General features: G+C 39.9%; 2 protein-coding genes across 5 annotated transcripts; both read left to right on the forward strand.

Annotated features, from left to right (window-relative positions):
- The first annotated feature begins 264 nt into the window (after window positions 1-264).
- On the forward strand, window positions 265-5,517 carry LOC125207353 (AT-rich interactive domain-containing protein 4-like). 4 transcript variants are annotated; one of them, XM_048106653.1, is made up of 16 exons: window positions 265-544; window positions 723-1,088; window positions 1,176-1,364; window positions 1,686-1,739; window positions 1,848-1,936; window positions 2,090-2,366; window positions 2,458-2,514; window positions 2,644-2,675; window positions 2,768-2,903; window positions 2,997-3,170; window positions 3,329-3,949; window positions 4,036-4,173; window positions 4,272-4,370; window positions 4,468-4,568; window positions 4,927-5,017; window positions 5,111-5,517. In XM_048106653.1, exons 2-16 carry the CDS (start codon window positions 939-941, stop codon window positions 5,204-5,206), a joined length of 2,304 nt encoding a protein of 767 aa, XP_047962610.1. In that variant the 5' UTR covers window positions 265-544; window positions 723-938; the 3' UTR covers window positions 5,207-5,517. The 4 variants fall into 4 exon arrangements, with proteins under 4 accessions (XP_047962610.1, XP_047962607.1, XP_047962608.1 ...); XM_048106650.1 differs by having other exon boundaries at window positions 738-1,088; XM_048106651.1 differs by having other exon boundaries at window positions 743-1,088.
- A 2,236-nt stretch (window positions 5,518-7,753) lies between these two features.
- LOC125207272 (subtilisin-like protease SBT1.5) lies at window positions 7,754-10,315 on the forward strand. The gene has a single exon (XM_048106541.1). The coding sequence runs from the start codon at window positions 7,758-7,760 to the stop codon at window positions 10,101-10,103; it is 2,346 nt and encodes a 781-aa protein (XP_047962498.1). The 5' UTR covers window positions 7,754-7,757; the 3' UTR covers window positions 10,104-10,315.
- The last annotated feature ends 2,057 nt before the right edge of the window (window positions 10,316-12,372 follow it).

Raw genomic sequence — 12,372 nt, forward strand, 5'->3', positions numbered from 1 at the left:
TATTCCCTCAATTTTATTCCAATTATAATTCAATCAATCCTAGCTAAATGGGAATGAATGAAAACAGTGCAAAAACACACCTTACGATTTGGGACGAAAATTGAAATGTAGTTTGACTTTGATAATCCAAAAAAAATAAAAATTGCCAAGTAAATGATTACTGCAAAATTAACTTACCTAATTTTAATAGCAGATGAATTCAAGTTAACAAAATCAGAATTGAAGTTTTAACAGATCATTATGAAAAGAATTTAGTTTATTGCCACATTATAATAAAGATTAAAGATTTCCCCAATTTTTTTTAGATGGAGATGATTTAGCATCACTTGTTTCGAAGATCAATTGATAAAGATTCTTGAAACACACGATTTTTCTTTTTTATTTTCCCCTTTTCCTATTCTTTTATGGTTTGATTTTTATCGGGGTTGAATTATTAAAAAGGCAGTCGCATTAGGGTTACCTATTTTTTCTTCCCTCTGTATGCGATAGGAGATTTGTTTTGGTTTGAAAGCGGCGATCTTTGTTGATTTCTCCATCTGGGTCGGTGAGTTTGTTTGTTTTATCATCTGGGTTTTCGAAATCTTCAATGTCTTTTTGTTTCTGTTTCAGCTGATTTTGGGTATTATTCATAAGTTGGGAGATTGAAGTGTTAAGTAATTCTTGTGTGATTTTTGTAAGTTATGATTTCTGATTCTGTAGAAATTTATTTGATTTTGATTCAGTTAATTTATCTGCAGATCAGGCCTCGATTTTTCTGTGTTAATTGTGTGGAAATAAGTTGTGAATTTTGGTGCTAGTTCAAGTGAAGTTCGTTCATCATGCTGCTGCAATGATGCTTGAATGTGGTTTTTAAAGTGGATGATAAGTGGATTTTGTGAGAGATAAGTAAATTTGGATAAGTTTCCTGCCCTTCTCGAGTAAAAACCAGTGATTTGGATATGTTCCACACCCAAGGAGCTCTGAAACACACTTGCAATCTTCTCGCGGTCTTGTGTTCGGAACCAGCAGAGAGCAAGCGGAATCAAGATGTTTCGGAGGAGAAGAGGAGGTTCCCCTTCCCTGAAATTGCATCTTCAGGACGTTTAGAGGTGCATAAATGATGCTTATTAGCTCGTCTAAGTCGAACCTGATGTTGTTTGCTGCAGTTTTTACATCGGTTATGTTGGCATTGTCAGGTCCAAACGCTGAAGAATCCGACACCAGATGAGTTCCGCAAATCTCTTGATTCGTTGCAGCCGAATCTTGTTTACTTGCAAGGGAAACAGTTGGAAAATGAGGAAGTTGGGTCATTCTCTTTGGGAGGGGTAGAGCTGTCCTCTCCCGAGGCTGTTTCCGGACTTTTTAGCTCCACAATTCCGACTACTGTATGTTTTTTCTTTCTCCACCAAGTTGTCGTTATATTTGCTATTAGCTTTTGGATTGGTTCTTGGTTGCCACTATATAGAAGTTTTTTTTTCTTTAATATATGAACAACGAGTAGTTTAGTTTATATAGAGATGAAGAGGAACATGCATTAAATTTGATGTCAACTTGAGAAAAGAGTGTCGGTGGTTGATTTCCAGTTTCTCCTTAGTAACACGAGCATTAGTGGGAAAGTAACTTTGAAATATCTTGGCTTAAAGTTTTTACTTTCATATCTCTAATGCTCATATTAAGTCTGATTGGAAGTAAACGCTTTTTTGAAGGTTTATTTGGAGGTTCCAGATGGTGAAAAGTTGGCCAAGTCTCTTCATTCGAAGGTAAGCAAAGAGGAGTAATTTTGGTTGTCGAAAATGCTAGCAATTTTTGACAAGAAAAGAAATTCGTATGCAGATTTTGCTTCCGGCTCACCGTCTTCATCTGTGCAGGGTATTCCTTACGTAATATACTGGAAGAACTCATTTTCATGCTATGCGGCTAGCCATTTTCGTAATGCTCTATTATCTGTAATACAAAGGTAATTATATTACTTACTGATTAATTTAACAAATACGGTTGCTTTCACTTACTCGTGTGACAAACATTGCAGTCCTCCGTATATTGTTGTGTCCATGTCTCAATTTAAATTGCTAAAATCTTAACCTGGTGCCTTTTATGTTATCTACTGTAGCTCATCGTGTCATACATGGGATGCTTTCCAACTAGCCGATGCCTCATTTCGGCTTTACTGTCTTCGAAATAATTGTGTCCTCCCTGACGGCGAGAAAGTCGATGATGAGGTGGGCCCTAATCTTTTTGGGGAACCTCCTAGGATCACTGTCGACGTTCCCGAGATTGAGGATGCTGGGGAAGATGAAGAAAGCACGTCTGGCTCCCTTCCTGCAATAAAGATATACGACGATGATGTGAACATGAGATTCCTCATCTGTGGAGTGGCTAGTTCCTTGGTAATGGCGTAAACTAAAAATTCCAATGTATTTAATGTTTCGTTTTGAAAAAGACAAGGAAAACTTGGACCTAATTGATTACTATTTTCAGGATTCTCGTTTGTTGAGTCCGTTGGAGGATGGTTTGAATGCCCTCCTCAGTATCGAAGTAAGCACCACCACCCTTCAGAAAATTAATGAAAAAAAACTAATCTTTGGTTATTGCTAATTTCATTCTTTAGATGATGATCTGTTTGAGTGCTCATTTGGTTAACTTTTGTTACCTGTGCTAATTCAGATGCGAGGGAGCAAACTTCACAATCGGGTTAGGTAAGTTTGTTTGCAATTTTCATGTTGTTGGTACTGTTTTCCTCGTTTATTGATATACGTCGGAAACTTGACCTGCCTGTATCATTTTCCAGTGCTCTACCTCCACCCCTCCAAGCTGGCACGTTTTCTCGGGGTGTAGTGACAATGCGATGTGATTTATCAACCAGTAGTTCAGCCCACATTTCTCTTTTGGTATCGGGAAGTGCTCAAACATGCTTTGATGATCAGGTGATGCGTTAAAACTTTTCCAATATTGGCTTTACGGTTTTTTCTCTTTATTATTTCTGTAATTTGGCTGAATTACTCAACCAATTCTTACAGCTGTTGGAGAATCATATAAAGAGTGAAATCATTGACAAAAGCGAGCTGGTCCACGCACCGCCAAATTCTGATGAAAACAAGCCGCCCACATCCGAACCTCGAAGGTCTGTCTCAGTAGCGTGTGGAGCAGCAGTATTCGAAGTCTGTATGAAGGTCCCGAGTTGGGCTTCACAGGTACTAATTTTTCATTTCTCTTACTGAACCATTTTATATGGCCGTTGCACCCATTTTTTTATGCATCACCCCTTTAAATTCGTTAGTATGACCATGTGATTTATCGAAAAAAAAATTATGTTTCTATTTTCCTAAGTGCTTCATGGTTTTGACTTTAGGTTTTGAGGCAACTAGCACCTGATATTTCGTACCGTAATTTTGTGGCCCTCGGAATCGCCAGCATCCAGGGATTGGCTGTAGCTTCATTCGAGAAAGAAGATGCAGAACGTCTGCTGTTTTTCTGTTCAATGCAGGGGAAGAATGGATTCTCGAATAATCTAAAAATCAGCAGCCCTCCATCCTGGTTAAGGCCACCTCCTCCTAGTCGAAAGAGGCCTTCAATTTGCCAGGAAATTACCACCAGCGGTTTAAACGGTTTAGCTGCAGGAAGCCGGACCTACATTAAAAAAGAAGAGAACGAACTTATGCCATCGAACGGAGTCAGTTTGCCAAGTATGACCCATAGACGAAGAATCAAGATAGCTGCCTTAAGACCCATCCCTCACGTTCGTCACCAAAAGATGCTTCCGTTTTCTAGAATTTCGGTGGCAGATGGGCACGATGGAGGCCCTGTGAAGGCTAACTTGCCTCCTCCTCCGGCAAAACATAATGCTGGGATAACTCCACCCTCCCATCGGAAATCAAGTTCGGCTTCATTAGCTAAGCAGGTCATATCCTTAAATCCTCTCCCTCTAAAGAAGCATGGTTGTGGGAGAAGCCCGTTGCACGTGTGCTCCGAGGTATATTGTTCTTCAATCTAAATATTTCCATTTGTTTCTGTTTTGATTTTCAAAGTTCTCATCTTTCTGCTTCTCGTTTCGTGAAGGAGGAATTTCTCAAGGATGTGATGCAATTCCTCATCCTTCGAGGGCATAATCGTCTCATCCCTCAAGGGGGCCTTGCCGAGTTCCCAGATGCCATACTAAATGCAAAGCGTCTCGATCTATTTAACCTCTACCGGGAAGTAAGACTTCTCCTAGACTCCTAGTAATGCTTCTTGAAGGATCGAAATAATATCATTTTAGTAACATAGTTTGATGATGGTTTTACGATCATGATCAGGTTGTCACACGAGGGGGTTTTCACGTCGGAAACGGCATTAACTGGAAAGGACAGGTTTTTTCAAAGATGCGCAATCACACGGTTACCAACAGAATGACCGTAATGCCCCAAAACTTGATTTCTTAATTTTGAAACTTGTTACGCTTACGCATTTTAATCCTGCTTAAACTTAATATACGTACGTTTCTTGAACCAGGGCGTGGGAAATACGCTCAAAAGGCACTATGAAACTTACCTTCTAGAATACGAATTGGCTCACGATGATGTCGATGGCGAGTGCTGCTTATTATGCCGCAGGTTCTTCCGCAATCCCTCTTTTCTCTTATCTTGATTTTGCACGTTCGCACAGATACATACACACGCCTACTACGGATTTTTGTAGCCCTTGAGTCGATAGCTAAAGCTCGATGTTTTTCTAAAATTTACTCGTTTCTTGAATATTATGCTCTGCTGCACACTCACATACGTGCTTGCAACACACTACTATGCTCTATTTTGGCCTTTGAGTCGATCACCGAAGCTCGATGCTTTGAAAACGAGTTCTCTTTTCTTGAACATAGCGATCTGCTGCACACACGCTTCAGCACGAAGCTAATAGTTTATGTTTACCCCTTGAGTTGATCACTAATGGTCGGCGTTTTTGAACATTCACCAGTAGCGCGCCCGGAGACTGGGTCAACTGCGGTTTGTGCGGGGAGTGGGCCCATTTTGGCTGCGACCGACGGCCCGGTTTGGGGGCCTTCAAAGTAACACCTCAAATCCACAACTACTGTTAACTTGTTGAGCCATTATTTGATTATTTCCATGGCTGAAAACCACAATTTCTTGAATATTTGCAGGATTATGCCAAGACAGATGGGCTGGAATACATATGCCCACAATGCAGTGTTACTAGTTACAAGAAAAAGATGAAATCAGGAAATGGATATTCTTGAGTTTTTCATAATTCTTTATGGCCCCTCATATTTTGGGTTATTACATTTTGACGCTATTTAGTGTGGAGGAAAGGTATTCTTTTTCCCCTCATTTTACGGAGGAGGCGAGAGGCGAAATATTGAATACATATGGGGAGGAAAATGTAATTTGTGGAAGAATTGTAGGTGGTAGGAAATGTCCCAAAAGAGGGATTTGTTGGGGCTAATTGGATATAATAGCCAAATTAGTTGCTTAATGTGTAATTATATGGTATCTGAGGCAAGACATTTTGTAGCTCTTGTAGTTTTTATGAAAAATGTCACTTGATAGATGCCTCAAATGTCCTTTCTCGGTTTCATTTTTATTGTATATATGTACTTTGATATACCTTTTAAATATAATTTTATGGGTAATTTACTAATTGTAAAGCTCTATTTCATAAAAAGTAGGGATTTGAGTATGCATGAGTTTTAATGCAGAACTAGTAATAAAATAGAAGAGATGTAGAAATAAAAGGTGATTAAAGTAGTGAAGATTGGAGAATGAGGCTCATCCTATATAGTGATAGTAAGAGATAGTAAAAGATTGGCCAAAATAGAGAGGCATTTTTGTGGGACATATTAAAGTAGAAAACGAAAATTATTTTTATGGGTAGAAGAAAATATGATTAACTTTTGGTTTTTGTTTAATTTGATTCTTTGAACTCTATGTTTCGTATCACTATTGGTTTGTAGTAGTAGTAGTATGTTGAACCCGTTAGCTTTTCAATTGTTTAAATTTGACATAATTAATTATTTATTTAGATAAACTCCACTTTTTAAGGGAGTCATCATTGTAAAGTTTCTGTTGTCAATCCATCTATACATAAACTGAGAACGTGTAAGTCCCATATTTCATAAATTGAAAATTTGCTAACTCAATCGTATTGTATTTGAATATCAATATTGTCACATTAAAATATCAATATAAATTTATATTAATATTTTAAATATTAATGTTACACGGTATATTTTAATATTAACTAAATTTATGTTGATATTTCAATATTATTATGTTAATATTTTAATATATTGCATTTACGAGAGCATAATATCACACCTCTAAGTCACACTATGTTATATCAAGACTTTAATTTTTAAATCCCACTATAAAAATAAAGTAATACAGTAACAAATTCTTTATTCAAAATATTATATATACCCCCAACCCACGCACACACATTTTATTCGGCAGGCCCCCCCCATATATGATATATGTATTTATTTACACGACATTCCATGCAGCCAAGCAATATTATAAGTAGAGGCATCTGTTCAATAATAGGTAACATAAGAATAAAAGAAATGTATATTATTATTATTATTAATAATTGCTTTTGGTAAGTGGGGAGGAAGTTAATATCTTAAAGGACTATACTTTTTACAACTGGAATAAAACGACAAAACGAGTGTGTTTTGTTGCACTCAACAACAATTGCAGCACACACGTGACATTCAATTAGCTTCAGTATTTTATTTTGTCTATTATCAATTTCATAAATACCTTATTATATTTGCAATAAACACTCGCCTTAAGGTTGATGTGAATATAGAAAAAACAATTAACAATAACAAGATTGGACCTCACCGATATCTAGGTTACTTATTTAGCAATGCAAAATAGATGCCCGTCACCGTCAATTTACTAAATTTATACTTATGGGATTTAGCAATAGATTTATGTTACAGCCTCATTTAGCAAATAAATTGATTGTGACCTACTTAACCGTCAAATCTAATTGTTTGTTCCCCATAAATCTATTATTGGATAAGGAAGCATCACTGCATTCAATTAATAATTATTAGATCACTTTATGAGCTATACTAGCTAGAATATACTCCAATTTAACTAAACTCATTCTACCTAAACAATTTGAAAAAAGTTGTGAAAAAATGATAACATAGAGCATGAGAGGGTAGTAATTGCAAACATATACATTGTATAAACTCAAAATTTTTCAATACAGTTTCAACACTGTTTCAATATAATATTAATATAATATAAAATTTCAAAATTTTAATGTGAACACATTATCAACATAATATCAATACAACATCAATTATTGACTACCGTTAAAATTCTGTTGACATTATCCTCTTAATGTTTTTTTTTTGCAGATCATAGTTTTAAGTTTGTATAATATTTAGAGTTTTCTTTTAATCACATCCCTGAGAAATGATATCTTTTAGTAACTTGTCCAAATTAAAATCTTTGAATATTATTTCTAAATAGAGTAGTACTTGATTACATATTAAATAATGATCATATAGTATATAATTTCTTCACAAATAACAATAATCCCTAGTATTAAGGTGCTATCATATAGTAATATTCGATTCAAATAATGGTTTAATTAACCCTAACTATTTCAAAGCGACCTTTTCGTCTCTTTAATCTAGCAACCAAAGTAACTAAATAAATCAAATCCTAACTATGAATCTCAGCCGTTCATCAATATCACCATCATTAATCCAGCTCACACCTTAAATACTCACACACTACTGAAACTGCATGAATGAATCTGGACCTCCAATGGCGATTTCTCCCCTCCTCTCCACATTCTCTCTCTTAATCCCCTTCCTTCTCACCGCCTCCTCCGCGCTCAATCCTCGGAAAACCTTCATCGTTCGCGTCGAGCGCGACGCCAAACCCTCGGTGTACCTCACTCACAGCAATTGGTACGAATCGACGCTGAGATCCGTCGCCACCGCGTCCGATTCCGCCGATGCGCCATCTGGACGGCTGATTCACTCGTACGACAACGTTTTCCACGGATTCGCAGCGGAGCTGTCGGCGATTGAGGTGGAGAAGGTGCGGAATTTGCCTGGAGTGATGGCGGTGCTGCCGGAGCAGGTGAGGCACTTGCACACCACTCGTTCGCCGGAATTTCTAGGATTGAAAACGGGAGATAGCGCGGGGTTGTTGAAGGAGTCCGATTTCGGGTCGGATCTCGTCATTGGAGTTATCGATACGGGGATCTGGCCGGAGAGAGAGAGCTTCAATGATCGGGATTTAGGTCCTCCGCCGGCGAAGTGGAGAGGAGAGTGTGTCGCCGCTGAGAATTTTCCGGCGGATGTGTGTAATCGGAAATTGATCGGAGCTAGGTATTTCTGCGCTGGTTATGAAGCGAGCAACGGAAAAATGAACGAATCGACGGAGCTTCGATCTCCGAGAGATTCAGACGGACACGGCACTCACACGGCTTCAATCGCCGCCGGGAGGTACGTTTTTCCGGCGTCGACTCTCGGCTACGCCCGCGGCGTCGCCGCGGGGATGGCGCCGAAGGCGCGCCTCGCCGCGTATAAAGTCTGCTGGAACGCCGGCTGCTACGATTCCGACATCCTCGCGGCGTTCGACGCCGCCGTCGCCGACGGCGTCGACGTGATCTCTCTCAGCGTCGGCGGAGTGGTGGTGCCGTACTATCTCGACGCGATAGCGATCGGCGCTTTCAGCGCCTCGGACGCCGGTGTCTTCGTCTCCGCCTCCGCCGGAAACGGTGGCCCCGGCGGATTGACGGTCACTAACGTCGCGCCGTGGATGACAACCGTCGGCGCGGGGACGATCGACCGCGATTTTCCGGCGAATGTTAAGCTCGGTGACGGAAGGGAGATTTCCGGCGTGAGTATTTACGGCGGTCCGGCGCTGGCGCACGATAAGCTCTACCCGCTAATCTACGCCGGGGGCGAAGGTAGCGATGGGTATTCGTCTTCCCTCTGTTTGGATGGCTCTTTAGATCCTAATTTGGTGACTGGGAAAATCGTGTTATGCGACAGAGGAATCAATTCGAGACCGGCAAAAGGGGAAGTAGTGAAGAAAGCCGGCGGCGTTGGTATGATTATCGCTAACGGAGTTTTCGACGGTGAGGGTTTGGTGGCGGATTGCCACTTGTTACCGGCGACGGCGGTTGGCGCGGCTGAGGGTGATGAAATCAGAAAATACATCCAATCCGCCGAGAAATCGAACTCTCCGGCGGAGGCCACGATCCTATTCCTCGGAACGCGGCTCAACGTAGCTCCGGCCCCGGTCGTGGCCGCGTTCTCGGCCCGGGGCCCGAATCCGGAGACTCCAGATATCCTGAAGCCGGATTTGATCGCCCCGGGCCTCAACATCCTCGCGGCCTGGCCCGCGAATGTCGGGCCGAGCGGGGTCACCTCGGACGAGCGGCGGACCGAGTTCAACATACTCTCGGGGACGTCCATGGCGTGCCCCCACGTGTCCGGGCTGGCCGCCCTGCTGAAGGCGGCCCACCCGGATTGGAGCCCCGCCGCCATCAAGTCGGCCTTGATGACGACGGCGTACAGCCACGACAGCCGCGGGGAGACAATGCTGGACGAATCCACCGGCAACGTCTCCACCGTGATGGACTATGGCGCCGGCCACGTCCACCCGCAAAAGGCCATGGATCCCGGCCTCGTCTACGACATCTCGTCCCTCGACTACGTCGATTTCCTCTGCAATTCGAACTACACGGCGGCGAACATTCGGATCATCACGAGGAAGGTGGCGGATTGCGCCGGCGCGAGGCACGCCGGCCACATTGGGAATTTGAACTATCCCACATTGGCCGCAGTGTTTCAGCAATATGGGAAGCGGAATCTGTCTACGCATTTTATTAGGACGGTGACGAATGTGGGAGATTCGGATTCCGTCTACACGGTGAGAATCCGGCCTCCGGTGGATGTGGCGGTGACGGTGGAGCCGGAGAGGTTGGTTTTCCGGCGGGTGGGGCAGAAGCTGAATTTTCTAGTGAGGGTGCGGACGGAGGCGGTGGAGCTGTCTCCGGGGAGCTCGGTGGTGAGGAGTGGCTCGATCACGTGGTCGGACGGGAAGAGGAACGTGACGAGCGCCGTGGTGGTGACACTGCAGCAACCCCTTTGATCATGATTCTTGAATTGAATGGAGGTTTAGATGATGATCATCAATGTGAGGTGTTTTAATGTAGGTTGATAGAGAAGTGGTGAAGATGCTAAGAGGATTTAGCATGTTTAGGAATGAAAAAATGGTATTGTAAAAAAAGAAGGGGAATGTTGGTGGTGGTGTATATGATTATATAAAAGCGATCATGATTCATGGTCCTCTTGTTTATGAAATTATGGAGATGGAAAGTAGGTTAGTTGTAGTAGTATTTCTTAACAACTGATGGTAAATTTTCATTATCTTTTGTGATTAATTAATTAGTTCTTTGGAATTTTAGGTTTTTTGAACGTCGAAAACGACTCTACATTGCGGAAATTATGTTGCTTGGATTATATATAAAATATTTTTATTTTTAAAATTCACAGTAAATATGAAAGTTTTGGCTGAATTTGTATAGGAGCTGTTTATGATTGGAAATGCATACATCATCATCCACTATCTCATAATCCATTTATTTTACACCATTCCTAATACACCTCTCACAACTTAATAAAATAGTCTTATACATGTAAGTGATGGTTAAGTGATAGTGGAATTATTTTATTAAGTTGTGAGTGTGTATTAGGATTGGTGTAAGAAACATGGATTAGGAGATCCACTCCGCTATACCTTCTGCCGACAGAAAATTATGCTCTTCTAACACAAATTTTAATCAGTGAGGATCACCTACGGCTTTTCCTACACCATCTCCTATTCCACCCATGACAAACATAAAATATGATGATGGGACCATTACTCATATATATGAGGAGTGAAGTAGAGAATGGCGTAGAAAAAGCCAATAGGTGATCCTGACTGAATTTTAACCGATGTACAAATTACACCATTTATTCACGAAATTTATAAGTAGACAAAAACATAAAATTCAGATAACTGTCAAATCAACTCAAGGCATGGTTAATTGGCCCGTTTATAAAAGCCCAGTCAAATGGATTAGGCCCATACATTTTTTGCCCATAAAGAAAATGGGGCTAAGCGACAATCGTTTGGGCCATAGTAAATAAAACAAAATTATGACAACCCTCTAAAATTGGACAAATTCTAATTCGTTCCGCCATTTTAAAAAATACTACTTTCATCCATCCTTTAAAATTTGACACCATTTGACCGGGCACGGATTTTAAGAAATGTAATAGAAAGTGAGTTAAAAAAGTTAGTGGCATGTGAACCCTACTTTTATATATTAGTTTTAAAATAAAATGTGAGAGGAAATGAGTTAGTGAAATGTGAGGTCTACTACAAAAAATGATAAAAGTGAAAGGTGATAAATTTTTAGGGACGGACGAAAAAGGAAATAAGTGACAAATTTTCAGGGACGGAGGGAGTACTAACTGATTAACTTCGAAGTTCCAATTTACTTGCGGTTATCCCTCAATAGAAAAACTATAATTTTTCTGATTATTTGTCTTGTTAAATATTATAATTTTTCAAGTAGGTAGTACATATTTAGATTAAATGTTTTATTTTTTATTTTTTTGGCAATATATAGGTCAATTTTTTTTATCTAAATTATACAGCCTTCAATGATTTGTTGCCTGAAAAATCATGAAGCTTAAATACGACTTTTATGAATGAAATAATTCATGTGATTGAACAAACTTTGTCAAAAATTCATAAACAGTAACGATAGAATATATTTTCAGGCCGAACCAATAAAAAGTGGAGTATATCTTCTCGGCGAAGAATGGGGATTAACAAATTTTAATTATTGCACTACTTCAACCAGTTGCAGCTAAACAATTGAAGCGTAATTTAATTATTTCTTTCATTGTTGCAAGTTGATGGAGGCTACCTCACAACTTGCCCTCTTTTGATCATAAAAAATGCAAAAGCAAATGACGTTTTGATCATAATTCATAGTTGTGGTCCAAAAATATTGCTACAATAAACCAATATATATCACCTTCTTGTTATATTTTATCCGGTGGAATTGTATTTCGCACACATTTATAAGGATGTTAATTGTTACCTATACAATTACAATTATTATTGTTATTATTATTAGTGGTGAGTTAAAATTATAAAATAAATTATCCAGCACCGTCTAAAAGGCTCAGCCTCTCAGGGCATCACATGTTTAGACAAATTTATTTATATTTATATTTAGTAATTTTCTGATCATTTGGAATCTTGACGTGTGAAACTTTTTTGAAAATGAGACAAATTTAGATAAGTTTTTGTCCCTTAACTTAAAAGGATGTTGGATTTTAATTGGGACAGCCGTCCATCT

Source organism: Salvia hispanica, chromosome 2 (genome assembly GCF_023119035.1).
Source record: "Salvia hispanica cultivar TCC Black 2014 chromosome 2, UniMelb_Shisp_WGS_1.0, whole genome shotgun sequence".
NCBI classification, from domain to species: domain Eukaryota; kingdom Viridiplantae; phylum Streptophyta; class Magnoliopsida; order Lamiales; family Lamiaceae; genus Salvia; species Salvia hispanica.

Coding starts and splice junctions, on each gene's coding strand:
- LOC125207272 (XM_048106541.1), top strand. CDS start 7,758: ATGGCGATTTCTCCCCTCCTCTCCACATTCTCTCTCTTAATCCCCTTC.
- LOC125207353 (XM_048106653.1), top strand. CDS start 939: ATGTTCCACACCCAAGGAGCTCTGAAACACACTTGCAATCTTCTCGCG. Junction 1,089..1,175: donor CATCTTCAGGACGTTTAGAG/GTGCATAAATGA, acceptor TGGCATTGTCAG/GTCCAAACGCTGAAGAATCC. Junction 3,171..3,328: donor TCCCGAGTTGGGCTTCACAG/GTACTAATTTTT, acceptor TTTTGACTTTAG/GTTTTGAGGCAACTAGCACC.